Here is a 19,602-nt window from a genome sequence, read left to right on the forward strand (position 1 = left end):
CTACATGGCTGTGAAACATGGGCTGTGACTACAAAGGACATGCGAAGGCTTGAAAGAAATGCAGCTAGCATGCTCTGCTGGATGGGTAATGTCAGTGTGCACATATGACACAGTGTAAATGAGAAATCTGACTGCTATCTCTAACAGGTCAAGCGAGCCACTGCATAGGCTGTAAGACTGGCATGGGTAGCCTTTTTCTAGAAGCAGGCTACACGAGATATAAGTCATCATTAGGTGGGCTGCACGACTTAAATATTGAAGGTAAGTTTTCGTTTAGGTGTACTATAGGCGCAGGAGTGGCTGTGCGGTAAGTAGCTTGATTACCAACCACATGGTTCCGGGTTCAGTCCTACTGCGTGACACCTTGGGCAAGTGTCTTCTACTATAGCCTTGGGCTAACCAAAGTCTTGTGAGTGGATTTGGTAGACGGAAACTGAAAGAAGCCCGTCGTATATATGTATATATATATGTATGTGTGTCTGTGTTTGTCCCCCAACATCGCTTGACAACCGTGCCCGTAACCTAGCGGATCGGCAAAAAGAGACCGATAGAATAAGTACTAGGCTTATAAGTCATTGTGGTCGATTTGCTCGACTAAAGGCGGTGCTCCAGCATGGCCGCAGTCAAATGACTGAAACAAGTAAAAGAGTAAAAGAGTATGCAGAAAGTACCGCGGGTCACAGGTTTCCCATGACTGCCCTAAAATTGGGAGCGTTTACATTATCTCCCTTGGATGTTAGGCGGAAGTGACATTAAAAGAACGGCGCGGATTCTGTTTTATAAATATTGTTTAAGCAGAGTGAGAGGTGGCGGTACGGTGATCGATAGATTTTGTGCTTAATAGGATTAGTATGTTAAACTAAGTATTGGGTAAACACAAGGAGATATATAAAGCAAAGCTGTCTTACGACACAGTTTCTTCAACTACAAGACCAATCATGTATTTGTTGTCTTAAACTATAATTGGGGTTTAAAGCAGTTATTTTTCTTGTAGAAAAAGACCGAAGACGGGAAATAAATTACTAGAAACAAAAGTTACAGAAGAATATTTAAACCTATCTGAATATGTCTAGTTCTAATGTGACAATCAAAGAAATATTGCCGAAGAAAGAGCGAGTCTACGACAGGGCAGTGCCATCTGCCATCCTCTGTAAACCGAAATTACTGCCGCTTCGGTCAGTCACTTTAGAGAAATTGGAGAAAATTCAACGTGAAGCCCAGGATATTATTAAAAAAGAAGAAATGTTACAATAATACAACCCACACACCTCATATGCATCTGTCTTTCTAACTGTTATACACATCGCACATCTTTCTCCAAATCGCAGCATCCACTAGAATAGAACATTTCCTCTCCTCTCTTTAGATAAAGTAATTGGTAAGTTTTGACTATTTTTATTTGATACTTGACTTTTAAAATTCTTTCTAAGCTTTGTGTTTTTTTTTTTATCGCTTACACGTAGTGTAGGTCTTAGTCTAGTTTTACTTAGCAACCAGTCACCAACAAATGGTGCCATGGCTCTGCACCCACATATCTCTTGCTTCAGTTAAATATCGATCACTTTTGATCACAAGAGAGTATATATATATATATATATATATATATAGACATATAATATATATACATATATTTCTTTTTCGGATAATATTGTAAACATTAACCATATATATATATATATAATATTATCCGGAAAAGAAATATATGTATATATATTATATGCCTATATATATATACCCTTTACTCTTTTACTTGTTTCAGCACCGCCTTTAGTCGAGCAAATCGACCCCAAGACTTATCCTTTGTAAACCTAGTACTTATTCTATCGGTCTGTTTTGCCGAACCGCTAAGTTACGGGGATGTAAACACATCAGCTTCGGTTGTCAAGCGATGTTGGGGGACAAACACACACACACACATATATATATATATACGACAGGCTTCTTTCAGTTTCCGTCTACAAATCCACTCACAAGGCTTTGGTTGGCCCGAGGCTATAGTAGAAGACACTTGCCCAAGGTGCCACGCAGTGGGACTGAACCCAGAACCATGTGGTTGGTAAGCAAGCTACTTACCACACGGCCACTCCTGCGATATATATATATATATATATATATATATATATATATATATATATATATATATATATATATATATATATATATATACATATATATATATATATATATATATATATATATATATATATATATATATATATATAGGGTAAAAGAGTAAAGGTCCCCTTTGGTGATCCTCCTAGTCACAAGTCCGGGCAAGGTTGACTTATGGAAGACCAGCAGTCTCCCCTCCTTACACCACCGTTGTTACCCAAGGGAAAGGCAAAGGGGCCGATACAGGTTGGCACCAGTAACGTCGCAACTCATTTCTACAGATGAGTGAACTGGAGCAACATGAAAATAAAGTGCCTTGCTGAAGAACACTACACACAGCTCGGTCCGGTTCATCGAATGCACAATGTTATGACTGTAAGCCCGATGCTCTAACCACTGAGTCATGCGCCTTGTGTGTATGGGGAGGAACGCATGTACTAAGGGAAATCAATAATATAATCAACAATCATTTTTATTTTCATTTTATTTTAGGATCATCCAACTCTGAAAATGTCTTACGTCTCATCAGGTTCAGATTTGTTCATGTTTGAACCCTCAACTAAAAGATCATCAAAGGAACAAGTCACCTCTCACAAAGTGACCTTACTTGTTCTGCTTTATGAATTCCTAAATGCTTATGAGAAAAAGTCACAAATTCGAGAACAGTACCAACAGAATTTGGACCTCAAGGTGGAAATGGATTTTACTGATGTAGAAGTGAAAGCTATTCTTACATTGATATTAGATCTTTATCAGGTAAGCTTACACAGGATTCTTTCATTTGTTTTCACATTCATTTTTATATGCTTGCATGGGTTAGAAGAATATATTATTGAAGACATGCAAAGGCTTGAAAGAAATGAAGCAGTTTGCTTTGCTGGGTGTGTACTGTCAGTGTGCATGAACAAAACAGTGTAAGCTTCTTGAGAGAAGAATTGGGCATAAGAGGCATCAGATGTGGTGTGTAAGAGAGAAGACTGTACTGGTATGGTCATGTGATGCATATGGATGAGGACGGCTGTGGAGGGAGCCTGTGGAAAAGGTAGACCCAGGAAGACCTGGTTATGGTCATGTGATACATATGGATGAGGACGGCTGTGGTGGGAACCTATGGAAGATGTAGACCCAGGAAGACATGGGACGAGGTGGTGATGCATGATCTTTGGATGTTGGCTTTCAGGGAGGTGATGACAAGTGATCGAGACCATTGGCAATTTGCTGTGCTTGAGAAGAGTCGTTGGTGTTAGGAAGGGTATCCAATCATAGAAACCGAGCCAGACCAGACTGGAGCCTGCTACAGCTCTCCAGCTTATCAGTTCCAGTCAACAACAGACAACTAAATTTCTCACTGCAAAACTAGTGGAATTTCCACAGATTTCACTCATAATAGTAATAATAATAATAATAATAGTAATAATAATAATAGTAATAATAATAATAATAATAATAATCATAAGAGTACTCAGAGAGCGCAATCCTCCACCATGGCAACACCAACGTCCTCTCAATGATTAGCCAGAGATGGTTTTTAAAATAAGGATATCTGAAATAAACCCAACTGCTCTCACAAATGAGAATACTAAATATGAACCTGACTACTCTCAAAAATTAAGTAAAAAAGCTGGAAAAATAATTTAGAATCCTTGTCCGGTGCTGGATCAATCCCAAAATCTAATCAGTTTGTGCCAGTCATGAGGCCAAACATCCCTGAAAGTTTCAGCCGAATCCATCCAGCGGTTCTTGAGATATCTTGTCCATGGACAAACAAACAAACACAACTGAAAACAATACTTTCGCCTTTGCTAAGGTGAGGGTAATGATACTATGTGTCAATATTTTGTGCTTCTAAGGCATAAGGCAGCAAGCTGGCAGAATCTTTAGATGCTCAGCTGCATCATGTCTGTCTTTGCCTTCTGAGTTCAAATTCTGCTGAGGTCGACTTTGCTTTTCATCCTTTTGGGGTCAATGAAATAAGTACCAGTTAAGTACTGGGGTTGATGTAATCAACTTATCCCTCTCCTCTGATATTGCTGGCCTTGTGCTAAAATTTGAAACCAATATTTTGTGCTTCTAACAAACTTTCATTACACATCATCACTCTTCTCTCTGTACCCCCTCTACAGCAAGACTCCTTAAGTACTGGGGTTGATGTAATCAACTTATCCCTCTCCTCTGATATTGCTGGCCTTGTGCTAAAATTTGAAACCAATATTTTGTGCTTCTAACAAACTTTCATTACACATCATCACTCTTCTCTCTGTACCCCCTCTACAGCAAGACTCCTTAAGTACTGGGGTTGATGTAATCAACTTATCCCTCTCCTCTGATATTGCTGGCCTTGTGCTAAAATTTGAAACCAATATTTTGTGCTTCTAACAAACTTTCATTACACATCATCACTCTTCTCTCTGTACCCCCTCTACAGCAAGACTCCTTAAGTACTGGGGTTGATGTAATCAACTTATCCCTCTCCTCTGATATTGCTGGCCTTGTGCTAAAATTTGAAACCAATATTTTGTGCTTCTAACAAACTTTCATTACACATCATCACTCTTCTCTCTGTACCCCCTCTACAGCAAGACTCCTTAAGTACTGGGGTTGATGTAATCAACTTATCCCTCTCCTCTGATATTGCTGGCCTTGTGCTAAAATTTGAAACCAATATTTTGTGCTTCTAACAAACTTTCATTACACATCATCACTCTTCTCTCTGTACCCCCTCTACAGCAAGACTCCTATTCCTATTCCTCTATCATATTCTTTCCTCTCAACACCTGGTATAAGCTACCTCCATTAGTACTACACTCCACTCAGTCGAGGAGTCTTGTTTTGCAGGGTGCCTGCCACCTCACAAGTGCCAGTGACATAAAAATAGAAACGTACCCAATCCACTCTGTAAAGTGGTTGGTGTTAAGAAGGGCATCATCAGTGTGTAACCGTGTTGAAATAGGCATTGGAGTTTGACACAGTCCACTGACTGTCACATCCTGTCAAAGTGTCTGACCCATGCTAGTGTGGAATATGTTGGCACTCCGTCGCTTACGACGAGGGGGGTTCCAGTCGATCCGATCAACAGAACAACCTGCTCGTGAAATTAACGTGCAAGTGGCCGAGCACTCCACAGACATGTGTACCCTTAACGTAGTTCTCGGGGATATTCAGCGTGACACAGTGTGACAAAGCTGACCCTTTGAATTACAGGCACAACAGAAACAGGAAGTAAGAGTGAAAGAAAGTTGTGGTGAAAGAGTACAGCAGGGTTCGCCACCATCCCCTGCCGGAGCCTTGTGGAGCTTTAGGTGTTTTCGCTCAATAAACACTCACAACGCCCGGTCTGGGAATCGAAACCACGATCCTATGACCGCGAGTCTGCTGCCCTAACCACTGGGCCATTGCGCCTCCCCAGTATGGAATACAGATGCTGAATGATGATGATGATGATCTAAAACTATTATGATTATGAAAGTGTGAAAAGGGAATTCATAAATAATTTTCCTTCCCAATGATGTTATTTTTTAATCTTTTATCCACATTATAGGGACCTGAAAAAGCTCTTCGTGACTTAATTCCCCGTGTGAAGAAAGTGACCAATGCAAAGTTGGCTGACAGATTTACAGGAAGGTTTGAGAAGATTTTTGTAATATTTTTATTTAATTTGTAGTGTCCTCATTGTTTTTTTTTATTTTGTGTGTGTGTGTTGGGGTTGGGGGGATTCCTTTATCAGAATGTGGTCAGTCGAAGAAAACTTGTCTGTAGTTAAGGGCCTATGACAGAATCAAAAATATTATACAACTTGGTCAGAAGCTCTCTAGATTTTCCAGCCCTAAGCTTTAGCCTAATAAGTCTTGCTGAGCCTGCTTCTCTGTGCATGTGCTTGAGTCTATCTGTGTGTGTATGCATGTGTATCTATATATATTTAGCTTGACATGTACAAAGCCTATAGTCAACGCTTGTTTGCCTGGATTGTCTCCCCCATTGTTTAAAGATGGAGTTTAGACATCTTATCTAGTCTGAGCACTAATCTGTATCAATTATATGCCATCTGACACATTCTTACCCATTATATGTATATATGGTCTGATCAATAAGTATCCAGACTGTTGCCACAGTAACAAAGCTAAAGCATGCAGAGTGAAGCCACTTGGCACAGACTGACCTTGGACTCTGTTGTGCATGCATACTATGCTTTAATGTTCTAGCTCACTTCCGCTGTTTACGGCAATGCTTGGAAGGAAGGTGTGTAGCATGTGATCGTCACATTGACTGTCTACTTACAAAGGTGCTTATGTAAATATGATGTGTGGGTGGTACCTGTGGCATTATGGTACCCCTATCTTCTTTCTACATGTCAACTAGGTAAAGAGGTAGGTAGGTAGATAGGTTTATGTGCTTAGGTCAGTTATGTAGCATGTTAGTTACTTAGTTAATTATGTAAAGTACAGGGCTATGGAGTCAGTCAGAAACAATTAAGGGGTAGCTGGAGTCAGAGTCAGTAAAACGATACTGACTCTGATTCCAACTCACAATGTCTTTATTCTTTAATATGAACCGGTTATAAGATATAGGCCTACTCAAAGTACAAGCGTTTACATATGCTTTATGAGATATGTAAACCACAATCACTGGATCTTTTTTAAAACGGGGGCCACATTTTTCATTAACGAAACACTTTGAAACTTGGAACACTGGTAGAATGTGTCATAAAACATCTTTTTCTCTTAGTCTTCTTTAAAAAAAAAGAAATCCCTAAGTTATTCCATGTTAAAGTTGTCGTATTTCTGTAATTTCAACCAATCACTGACGTCCATTCAGCCGATATACATTAAGTGCCGACTACATAAACAAACGATTCTGAAACAATTCTATCGGTGATAGGGTTAGGGTTAGGGTAAAACAGCAAATTTAAAAAGAAAAAAGCAAATAAAACGAAGAAAAAAAAGATGATGAAAAAAGCAAATTTAAAATGAAAAAACCAAATAAAACGAAGCTATGGCTTAATCAGCCAAAGGAGTAAATATAAACAACTGAATACTTGTCAGTGATTGGTTGAAATTATCGAAATAAGACAATTTTTTACATGAAATAAATTTGAATACAAAAATATTTTTCTGTTCTACAACACAAAATAGATAAGTATACGAAGTTTGAAAGTCTTTCGGTACCAAAAACACTTCGTAAAACATTAATGAAAAATGTGGCCCCCGTTTTAAAAAAGATCCCAATCACTTAATTACATAAGGTGGAGTTGGAGTTGGAGGTACCAATAGTAGAGGAGTTGGAGTCAAAGATTTTTGTTATGCTATGTCTTGTGGCTTGCTTTCTCATAAAATTGCACTTCAACAATTCCTCTCTCTAATTTCCAGGTTGACTGTCATAGCTGAAGGAGGAATCCGAGCCCTCAATGAGTTTTTTAATCAATTTACAGACGATTTTTTGCATTTCTCAGAAACATTAATGCATAAATCATCATTGTTCGGTAAGTTTGGAAAAATTAGTTTTTGTTTGTTTTTGTTTTGTCCTTCCTGTATCCGTCTCCACTCCCATTCCATGCTCCAGACGTGGTGGTGGTGGGGCTTGTTTCATTTAATGATTGTTTAAAACATACCCTATGTACATTAACACACGCATGCATTGAATTCTTTTGTGATTGTTTTCATCATTGTCATCATCACCATCCTTATCAATCACTTCATCTTTATTCACATCATTTCTATCTTCATCCACTATAACCTTTCGTCATCTGACACAAGGTCACCTCCTCCAATGCCTCCTCCTCTCTCAAATGATTTTTGTCTTGCAGGTTACTTGGTTACCCTGTCAGTGCAGGTGCCACTTAAAAAGCACCCAGTCCACACTGTAAAGTGGTTGGTGTTTGGAAGGGCATCCAGGTGTAAAAACCTTGCCAAAACTGACCTCACCTGTGCTTGTGCCATATAAAAAGCACTCAGTCCACTCTGCTGAGTGGTGGTGTTAGAAAGAGCATCCATCCATTAAAACCCTGCCAAAACAGTCACAGAAGTCTGGTGCAGGCTTCTACCTTGCTGGCTCCTGTCAAACCATCGTACCCATGCCAGCATAGAAGGTGGACGTTAAATGATGATGTTGATGATAGATACAGGCTTGTCCTTTACAGGTTCCAATGTACTCATGCTGGTGCTGCCTAAATGCACCCATGCCAGTGGCATGTAAAATGCATCCAGCTCACTCTGTAAAGTGTTTGGCATTAGGAAGAGCATCCAGCTGTAGAAACCAGGCCACGGTAGAGACGGACTATACGTAATCTGAACCTTTACCCCCCCCCCTTATTTTTTAATTTTTTTTACGGAATCTCACGTTTTAGGCTATGGAGATTCTGATTCTGAAAAAAAAATTGTTTGAAAAATTTCAATACACCCCCCCCCACCAAGCAGGCTATTTACATGCTACAAATAACAGCCAAATCTCACAAAACTAGGATTAGGGTCAGGGTTAGGTTCAGGGTTACGGTTAGGGTTAGGTTTACCCTGTGGATCTATATAAAAAACGAGGTGGGGGGGATCGAAATTTTGAAATTGAGATTTTTGAAAAAAAATTTTCAGAATCGGAATCTCCATAGCCTAAAACGTGGGATTCCGTAAAAAAAAAAAAAAAAAAATAAGGGGGGAAAGGTTCAGATTACATATAGTCCATCTGGACCCAGGCCACAACAGACAATTGGAGTCTGGACAGCTCTCTGGCTGGCCAGCTCCTGTCAAACCGTCTAACCCATACTAGCATGGAAAACAGACGTTAGATGATGACGACAACAATGATCATCATCATCATCATCATACTGAATATTGCCATGTTCTTAATTATCATTGTCTTCTTCCAATCACTTCATCTCCAATTTTATCATGTATTCCATCTCTAGCACCATTCTCACCATCTTCATCATCATCTTCATTATCATTATCCCCATCATCATCATTGTCATCATCATTACCAGCGTAATCATCATCTTCTTCAACATCATTATCATCACCATCATCATCACCGTCATTATCATCATCTTCATTATCGTCTGCTATCTTTCCTAAAGTGACAAAAGTATAATTTGGGGAATTGTAAACAAAAACCGTTAGACTATTGGAGAAGATGCTTTGTACTTTTTGTTCTGGTTCTTTGTGTTCTGAGTTCAAATCCTGCCAGGGTCTACCTAGGTGGTAAACTTAAACTTTCACCCTGTTTAACATCGTCACCTGACCCCTTGAGTCTTTATTTGAGTCATGTCTCCAGTTTGAAGATAATGTCTTTCCCTCACTTTCTCCCTTCCTTCTGTCCACCTGTCTTGGAGGCCCTGAAAGGGATCTTGATTAGCTCCTTTTCCTCATGCCCAAACAATAATGTGAAAAAAGCCCAGACTGTTAATAATAATAATGCTTGGGAAAAATGCTACGGTAATAGCAATAATGTGTTTCTTTTAAAGATAATTCATTTATATTATGATAATGGGTTTACATTAATTATAAAGGAAAGTCGTTGGTATTAGGAAGGGCATCTAGCTGTAAGAATTGTGCCAAAGTAGACAGCTGTGCTTGGCATAGTCTTTTGGCTTACCAATTCTTGTCAAACCATCCAACTCATGCTAGCATGGAAGACGGATGTTAAATAAAGATGATGATAATGTCATCATTATCATCATCGTTTAACATCCGCTTTCCATGCTGGCATGGGTTGGATGGTTTGACTGAGGACTGGCAAGCCAGTAGGCTGCACCTGGCTCCAATCTGATCTGGCAAGGTTTCTACAGCTGGATGCCCTTCCTAACACCAACCACTTTGAGAGTGTAGTGGGTGCTTTTTACATGCCACCGGCACGGGAGCCAGTCAGGGGCACCGGCATTGACCATGTCCAGATGATGCTTTTTATGTGCCACCAGCATGGGTGCAAGTCAGGGGACACTGGCATCAACCACGTTCAGATGGTGCTTTTTACGTGCCACCGGCACAGGAGCCAGTCAGGGGGCACTGGAATCGACCACATTCGATGGTGCTTTTTAATTTTGACTTATATTAATTATAATAATGTATTATATTAAGTGGAGTATTAAACCAGTTAGCTGGTAGAATTGTTAGCATGCTGGACAAAATGCTTTGTGTTCTGAGTTCAAATGCTGCTGAACTTTGACTTTGCCTTTCGTCTTCAAAGGGTTGATAAAGTAAGTTCCAGTTGAGCACTGAGGTCTAAGTAATTGACTCTCTCCTTCCTCAAAAATGACTGACCTTGTGTCAAAATTAGAAATTATTAATTAACTGGATTAATTAACATTTCAGGTCTGTTCGCCCGGAGGATGATGGTAACTTTCAACATGTTATCGTTGAGTGAAGTGGTCAACATATTCAACCGTTTTCATGCTGAAATGATGAGTATTACTGCTGATAAAGAGAAAAATTGTAGAGACTCAGTTGGTCCGGACGATGCTTTCGGTCAGGGCAAGACGTTAGTATTGATTGCTGTAACATATATTGAAATGTCTGTCCCTGTTGTGTGGAGGATGGTTTCTGGGTGTTGTGTGGTGGAGATATTGTAACCTGAATGTGTATTTGTGGATGCGTAAAAAGAATTAGGGTGACATGAGAAAAACACTGGTGATGGTGCCACATAAAAAGCACCTAGTATGCACTGTAAAGTAGGTGGCATTAGGAATGGCATCCAGCTGTAGAAACCAAGCCAAATCAGACTCTGGAACCTGTTGTGGCACCTGGCCTTACCAGTTCCTATCAAGCCATCTAACCCATGCCAGAACGGAAAACAGACGTTAACCCTTTAGCATTCAGATTACTCTGTCAAATGCAATGCTTTTTTATTCACATTGTTTTGAATTAATCCTGCATTATCTTGTAAACTTGAGATTTCAATGATGCGATTGCATATTCTTAGAATGACACTGTAGGGTAGGTGTGAGAGGCTGGATCTGGCTGGTTGAAATAGGTAGAATATTTGCATTGGATATGGCTGGTTTAAATGCTAAAGGGTTAAAGGATGATGATGATGTGTGGTGGTAGTAGTCTGACCATGCTTTGTCGCGATTGTAACATGGATGCGTGTGTGTGTGTGTGTGTGTGTGTGTGCAAGTTGTGGTGTAGGTGCTCAGTGTAACCATGTGCGAGTATGTATGTGTACATGTGTGGTAGGTGTAGTTTAGCCATGTGTGCATTTGTGTGAATGTTGTGTGGTGTGGTTGTGTTGCATGGCTGGAGTAAAGTGCAGCCAGGTTATTTGATGGTGTTGGTGATAGCGACGGCAGTGTGGGGAGAATGGAAATGGAGGGGCAGGGTGGGGGTCAAGATGTGAAGCGTGTGTGAGAGCTGTGTTACGTTTTGCTAGTTTATTAATATGTGGAGGCACGTGGCCTAGTGGTTAGGGTGTCAGCATCATGATTGTAAGATTGAGGTTTCGATTCCTGGACCGGGTGACGTGTTGTGTTCTTGAGCAAAACACTTCATTTCACGTTGCTCCAGTCCACTCAGCTGGCAAAAATGAGTAATGCTGCTATGGACTGGCGTCCCGTCCAGCTGGGGAACAAATACACCATTGAAACCGGGAAACCGGGCCCATAAGCCTGGCTAGGCTTTAAAAGGGCGAAAAAAAAAAAAGTTTATTCATATATTCCTGCCTAACCAAGCGTTTATATTTCTTGCCCCCAACAGACAACCGCCCCCTGTGACGTATAAATCTCAGAAACAGGCAGAATATTACATAGCCAACCAGGTGAGAGTCTTCATTTCTTGGATTCTTTTTTGATGCTTTTATGCTCTGTGTTTTTGTTTTTCTGCCAGCTTCATAGGGTTTTCGGCTTTACAATGTGGACTGGATGCTTTTTGTGTGGTACCAAATACTGGCAAGTAATATGCAAGTATATATTCTTTTATTTGTTTCAGTCATTTGACTGTGGCCATGCTGGAGCACCGCCTTTAATTGAACAAATTGACCCCAAGACTTATTCTTTGTAAGCCTAGTGCTTATTCGATTGGTCTCTTTTTGCCGAACTACTAAGTTACAGGGCGTAAACACACCAACATCGTTTGTCAAGCAATGATGGAAGGACTTACAAAGCATCAGATGTGGTGTGCAAGAGAGACGACTGCTGGTATGGTCATGTGCTGCAATGGATGAGGAGAGCTGTGTGAAGAAGTGTCACTCCCTAACAGTGGAAGGAACCCATGGTAGAGAGAGACCCAGGAAGACATGGGATCAGGTGGTGAAGCATGACCTTTGAACGAGGGTCTTACAGAGGCAATGATGAATGACTTGAGACCTCTGGAGATATGCTGTGATTGAGGAGACTGCAAGTAAAGTGAGATCACAGCCTTAGCCTACACCAGTGTCACATAACCAGCCCATTTAAAAAGTACCCTTGAATCATCGAATGACATGCTGGGCTTGAGGAGACCTATTGAGTCAAGTAAAATCAAAATCAAATCACAATCAAATGGAAATTGTAGTTGTGGCAGATGTCAGTGCTGCCTGACTGGCTCCCTGTGCCAGTGACATGTAAAAAGCACCATCCAAACATGATCGATGCCAGCCCCTCTGCCCCGACTGACTCCTGTGCCGGTAGCACATAAAAAGCACCCACTACACTCTGGGAGTGACCAGATCAGACTGGAGCCTGGTGTGGCCTCCTGGCTTGCCAGTCCCCAGTCAAACCATCCAACCTATGCCAGCATGGAAAACGAACGTTAAACGATGATGATGAAGTATATATATGGCTATGTGTATCATCATCATCATCATCATCGTTTAACGTCCGCTTTCCATGCTAGCATGGGTTGGACGATTTGACTGAGGACTGGTGAAACCGGATGGCAACACCAGGCTCCAGTCTGATTTGGCAGAGTTTCTACAGCTGGATGCCCTTCCTAACGCCAACCACTCAGAGAGTGTAGTGGGTGCTTTTACGTGTCACCCGCACGAAAACGGCCACGCTCGAAATGGTGTCTTTTATGTGCCACCCGCACAAGCCAGTCCAGGGGCACTGGCAACGATCTCGCTCGAAAATCCTACAGGAGCCAGTCAGGCGGTACTGGCAACGGCCACGCTCAAAATGGTGCATCTCATGTGCCACCCGCACAAGAACCAGTCCAGGGGCACTGGCAACGATCTTACTTGGCTTGCCGGGTCTTATACCTATATATATATGTGCGTGTGTATATATATATATATATCTTCATGTATATGTACATACATGTATATGTGTGTGTGTGTATATGTATATATATATATATATATATATATATATATATATATATATATATATATATGTATATGTATATATATGCATGTATATATATGTATATGTGTGTATGTATATGTATGTATGTGTATATATATATATATGTGTATGTATATATATGTATATATATATATATATATATATATATATATATATATATATATATATATATATATATATATATACACACACACACACACACACACATGATGCGCTTCTTTCAGTTTCTGACTATCAGATCCACTAACAAGGCTATTGTAAAAGTCACTTGCCCAAGGTGCCATGCAATGGGACTGGACCTGGAATCATGTGGTTTGGAAGCAAGCTTCTTACCACACAGTCACACCTATAGATTTTAATATTCTTTTCATTCTGTTTCTTTCATCTTCTCTTTTCAGGCATTCCTCATTCACCATAATGTCACTAAAGCTGCACCGCCCAATGAATTACAAGAGCGGATCAGAAACTTACTTAAGGAGAATCCAAATTTAGCAGAAGCTGTAAGTATTGTTGTTTGTTTTACTTCTATTGTTCCATGATAGCATGGGTTAGGTGAATACATTATTTAAAATGTTATTTCAAAACCTGATATTCTTGCTGTTGCTAACACTTACTTGTTTTTCAAGTAAGAGATCTCTTATTTCACACATCTTCATGCTTGACTGCTAAATTACAATGACGTAAACACACCAACATCAATTGTCAAGCAGTGTTGGGGGTGGGGACACACACACGAGCAGATATATATATATATATATATGTATGTGTGTGATGAATTTATAAATTTATATCCAGTTTTATTCAACAGTTAATTACTTCTTTTCGTTTTTTCACCTACACATGTTTCTGCAGCAACTAACTAATGCACACTGCAAAATGTGCATCTTTATGTGCACTTATTGTTAGTTGTTACTTTTTCAGGGTGGATACAACCACATTGTTCAGATAGAATCTAAATTAATGCAGTGTGCATTAGTTAATTGCTGCAGAAACATGTAAGTGCAGAAATGAAAAGAAATAATTTACTGCTGAATAAAACTAGATATAAATCTCTATTCTTCTTCATTATAAATTCATCATCATCATCATCATCATCATCGTTTAACGTCCGCTTTCCATGCTAGCATGGGTTGGACGATTTGACTGAGGACTGGTGAAACCGGATGGCAACACCAGGCTCCAGTCTGATTTGGCAGAGTTTCTACAGCTGGATGACCTTCCTAACGCCAACCACTCAGAGAGTGTAGTGGGTGCTTTTACGTGTCACCCGCACGAAAACGGCCACGCTCGAAATGGTGTCTTTTATGTGCCACCCGCACAAGCCAGTCCAGGGGCACTGGCAACGATCTCGCTCGAAAATCCTACAGGAGCCAGTCAGGCGGTACTGGCAACGGCCACGCTCAAAATGGTGCATCTCATGTGCCACCCGCACAAGAACCAGTCCAGGGGCACTGGCAACGATCTTACTTGGCTTGCCGGGTCTTCTCATGCACAGCACATTTCCAAAGGTCTCGGTCCATAGTCATCGCCTCGGTGAGGCCCAATGTACGATGGTCTTGCCTCACCACCTCAGCCCAGGTCTTCCTGGGCCTACCTCTTCCACGGGTTCCCTCAACTGTTAGGGTGTAGCACTTTTTCACGCAGCTATCCTCCTCCATTCTCACCACATGTCCATACCAGCGCAATCGTCTCTCTTGCACGCCACAACTGATGCTTCTAATGTTCAGCTTTTCTCTCAAGATACTTACACTCTGACGGGTATTCACATTGACATTACACATCCAACGGAGCATACTGGCTTCATTCCTTGCGAGCTTACGTATGTCCTCAGCAGTTACAGCCCATGTTTCACTGCCATGTAGCATGGTTGTTCGTACGCATGCGTCATACAGTCTGCCTTTTACTCTGAGTGAGAGTCCCTTTGTCGCCAGCAGGGGTAAGAGCTCTCTAAACTTTGCCCAGGCTATTCTTATTCTAGCAGCTACACTTTCAGCGCACCCACCCCCACTACTAACTTGGTCGCCCAGATAGCGGAAGCTATCGACTACCTCTAGTTTTTCACCCTGGAATGAGATAGAAGTTGTTTCCTGTTTGTTTGCAGTCTTTATTGCACCTGAACATCTGCCACAAACAAAAGCTAACTTGCTAGTTAACCTGCCTTTGATGTTGCTGCACCTCTTATGTGTCCATAGCTTGCACTGGGTACATCTTATAGAGTTTCTACATACTGAGCAGGGCCATCTACCTGAAGGGGTTTGTGTTTTATCTACCTTCCTACTTATTAGGATTTTGGTTTTAGCTAGGTTGACTCTAAGGCCCTTCAATTCTAGACCTTGCTTCCACACCTGAAACTTCTCCTCTAGTTCTGATAGTGACTCCGCAATTAGGGCAAGGTCATCAGCATAGAGGAGCTCCCAGGGGCAACCTGTCTTGAACTCCTCTGTGATTGCCTGGAGGACTATGGTAAATAATAGGGGGCTGAGGACGGAACCTTGGTGGACCCCTACCTCTACCCGGAATTCATTGCTGTACTCATTTCCAACCCTCACCTTACTGGCAGCATCTCTGTACATGGCTCGCACAGCTCTCACTAACCATTCTTCTATCCCAAGTTTCCTCATTGACCACCAGATAAGGGATCGGGGGACCCTGTCAAAGGCTTTCTCCATGTCAACGAAAGCCAGGTACAGAGGTTTATCCTTAGCTAGGTATTTCTCCTGCAACTGTCTCACTAGAAATAAGGCATCAGTAGTGCTTTTACCTGGCACGAACCCAAACTGCATCTCATCTAAATTGATTCGCTCCCTAATTAGTTGGGCTATGACCCTCTCTGTAACTTTCATAACCTGATCTAACAGCTTGATGCCTCTGTAATTATTTGTATCTAAAGCGTCCCCTTTACCTTTGTAGCAGTTGACTATGATGCTGCTACACCAGTCATTGGGTATGACTCCTTCGTGTATCACCTGGTTCGTAATACGGGTGACTAGGCTATAGCCAACACTGCCAGATATTTTGAGCATCTCTGCAGTGATTCCTGATGGGCCGGGGGCTTTCCCGGTCTTCATACTCTTAATTGCTTTATCTACCCTGGTACTATCAACTCGGATAGCTGGTCCCTCTATTGGGTCGACATACGGCAGGCTCTCTTTCTCCCATTCATTCTCTTTATTAAGCAATCTATCGTAGTGGCATCTCCAGACCTCTTTCTTTGCATCCTCATTTAATGCAAACGTACCATCATCCATGCGAACACATTTCTCTCCTACAACATCACTATTCTCTCTCCTACACTGTCTTGCAACACGAAATACCTCGAGTCTTTGGTCCTCACGGCGCAGAACATTGGCAAATCTTTCCTTATCTGCTTCCCCTCTGGCTAAATAAACCTGTCGCCTAGCCTCCCTTCTGGCACATTGGTACAATTCCCTGCTACCACCGTTCTTCCAATCCTTCCAAGCCTGTTTCTTTTGTCTAATAGCCCTGTCTACCTCCTTGTTCCACCACCACGTTACTCTGGGTCGGGAGGGGACCTTACACCACCCACAAATCTGGTCGGTGGCTTTCAACAGGTTGTCCCGCAGAAATCTCCAATTGTCTTCCACGTTGTATGATGCTATATCCCCTTCTATTTCGTTAAATACTTCAAGTAACTTGTCTCTAAGTCTCTGTCCGTTTGCAGGGTCTTTAAGCTTCCACACCCTTCTTCTCCAAGCCTGTCTAATTCTGGGCACCCATTTTGCCTTGATCCCAAAGTCGCTAACTACTAATCTATGTTGTGGGGTACATTCTTCGCCAGGGTAGGTTTTGGCATTTATAAGCCGCCCTCTTTCCCTATTTCTGGCGAGGATGTAGTCGATTTGGCTAGAGTGTCTGCCAGAGCGGTAGGTGACTAGGTGACTGGCAGGTTTCCTGAAGTTGGTATTGCAGACCATAAGATTGGTTGCATCACAGAACTCCAGCAGTCTGGTTCCCTCCTCGTTGCGGGAACTGAAGCCATAGCCTCCATGTATGCCATGGAAGCCCCCAGCACGACGTCCGACATGACCGTTGAAGTCTCCAGCCACAAAGAGAAGGTCCCTGTCACTCGTCGACGAGGTAGTTTGCAAGAGGGTGTCATAGAATTGGTCTTTCAGACCATCTGGTAGCCCCGGTTGAGGTGCATAGGCTGAGATGACAGTAGCTAATCTATGATGAAGCACTAGTCTGATCTTAAGTACTCTGTCACTTACTCTAACGACCTCGATTACCTTATCCACCCATTTCTCCGCTAGAAGTATTCCTACGCCCCCGACCCCGTCAGTGTTCCCTGCCCAGAAAATCTTGTACCTGTGTTCTTTGCCTGTGAGGAACCTCGCAGAACCTCCTCTCCATCTTACTTCCTGGATGCAGCACATATCTACGCGTCTCCGTTCAAGCATCTCAACAATTTCACCAGATCTACCTTTCAGCGTGCCGACGTTGAGAGTGCCAATCCTAACAGTATGGGTGTTGGGGGTGTGGGCCTGTAGCCTGGGAAGGGGAAAAGCAGTGTCGTGTACCTGAAAAGAAAACTTGCAATTGGAAGAATTCATAAGCAAAACAGTACCTACAACCTGCAAACATTTCTCAAACTTAATGCGCTACCCAAAGGTAGGGGAGAGGATGGCCAAGGCCACTAGATGGGTTCCGGGAGACAGCCGAGGTTGACAGGATGACAGAGGAATGAACTTCCGGTGGGGAGGGTGGAGGGGGTTGGGAGGGCAGGTTACCGCCAGCGAGTAGATAGGGCTCTTAATTGTAGATTTTAAATATTTGAGAGACAACAATGCATAAATCGTAATTTTTAAAAGAGCAATGAATTCTAGGTGATTAGAATATAACGTAGCATGAATTTAGGAAGCTTAGAAAATGAATAAGCATGAATAAGCATGAAAATTCATTATATATATATATATATATATATATATATATATAAAGATGAGAATGTGTGTGTGTGTGTGTCTGAATCCCTAAAACTTGAGAACTACACCACCAATTTCATTCAAATTTTACACATGCCTTACTTAGGGTCCATGTAGTGTCATAGTGCGAGCCCAGAGCAATATCAAATCTCCTCCACTATTTCAGTATTATGTGTCAAAAAGTGAAACAATAACATCTCTCTATTGTAATGTCAGATATTTTCACTTTAATAGTTTCACTTTAATACTGAAACTATTAAAGTGAAATTATTATCTCACATATATACAGGCATACATACATATATATAATATACTAGCAGAGGAACCCGGCATTGCCCGGGAATGAAATTGTTGCTTATATACTGGAAGGAAAAAAGCAAAATATGCTGTATAGAAATCTGAGGACATTCTGTAGATGGACTCTCAGATGAATGATGACTGGGCACCTCTCATGAATTGGACAATTGAAGATGCGCCAAAAAGCCTCATTGGTACTTGGAAATTTTTACGAAAATTAAAATGGGGATTAAATGAAAAAAATGATTTACGCGAATATCCTCACAAGAGTAATTGAAATAAATGGCGATTGTGGAACCCCTCATGCACGCACGCGCACACACACACACAGAGTATCACACATCAGATGAAATGGACGTGTGTGTGTGACAGAGAGAGAGGTTTGTTGTTATGTATACGTACATGTATAAATATGCATACATCTTTGTGTGTGTGTGCGTGTGTATGAGAGAGAGAGAGAGTAAATACTACATACACACCGCTCTCTCACTCTGTCTCACACACATACACACGCACACATACATCCAAAAATGATGGATGCATATGACAACACACCCCTTGACTCACTCACACTCTGTCTGTTACAAACACACATACATAAATGTATACAAACATATTTACAAAGAAACACGTGTGTATGCGTGCTGTGTGTGTGTGAGAGAGAGACACAGACAGAGAGAGAGAGAGAGATAGAGCCAGTGAAGGGGTGTGTCGACAATTATACGTACATACATAAATAGTCATACATTTCTTGTACGTATGTGTGAGTGTGTGTGTGAGAGAGAGAGATTCACTGAAACATCTCTCTGTCTCTCTCTCTCTCTCTCTCTCTCTCTCTCTCTCTCACATACACGTGCAGATATACACACGGAAAAGATGTATGCATATGTATTTATGTATGTACGTAGACATCACAACACCCCTTCACTCACACACATAAACACACATGTGCGTGTGTGACTCACTACGAATACATAGAGCTGAACACGGCGT

General features: G+C 41.4%; 1 protein-coding gene across 2 annotated transcripts in view; it reads left to right on the top strand.

Annotated features, from left to right (window-relative positions):
- The first annotated feature begins 774 nt into the window (after positions 1 to 774).
- LOC106881776 (anaphase-promoting complex subunit 5) overlaps positions 775 to 19,602 on the top strand; it is a 41,137-nt gene continuing 22,309 nt past the window's right edge. For both annotated transcript variants that reach the window (XR_016238640.1, XM_014932281.3), the window contains exons 1-7: positions 775 to 1,378; positions 2,605 to 2,868; positions 5,651 to 5,733; positions 7,476 to 7,588; positions 10,407 to 10,572; positions 11,784 to 11,844; positions 13,768 to 13,869. Coding sequence is in view for 1 of the 2 variants with exons in the window: in XM_014932281.3 (XP_014787767.1) it covers positions 2,623 to 2,868; positions 5,651 to 5,733; positions 7,476 to 7,588; positions 10,407 to 10,572; positions 11,784 to 11,844; positions 13,768 to 13,869 (771 nt within the window). In the remaining variant the exon portion in view is untranslated. The remainder of the gene's footprint in view (positions 1,379 to 2,604; positions 2,869 to 5,650; positions 5,734 to 7,475; positions 7,589 to 10,406; positions 10,573 to 11,783; positions 11,845 to 13,767; positions 13,870 to 19,602) is intronic.

This window comes from Octopus bimaculoides, chromosome 27, assembly GCF_046866305.1.
Source record: "Octopus bimaculoides isolate indiv1 chromosome 27, ASM4686630v1, whole genome shotgun sequence".
Classification (NCBI taxonomy): domain Eukaryota; kingdom Metazoa; phylum Mollusca; class Cephalopoda; order Octopoda; family Octopodidae; genus Octopus; species Octopus bimaculoides.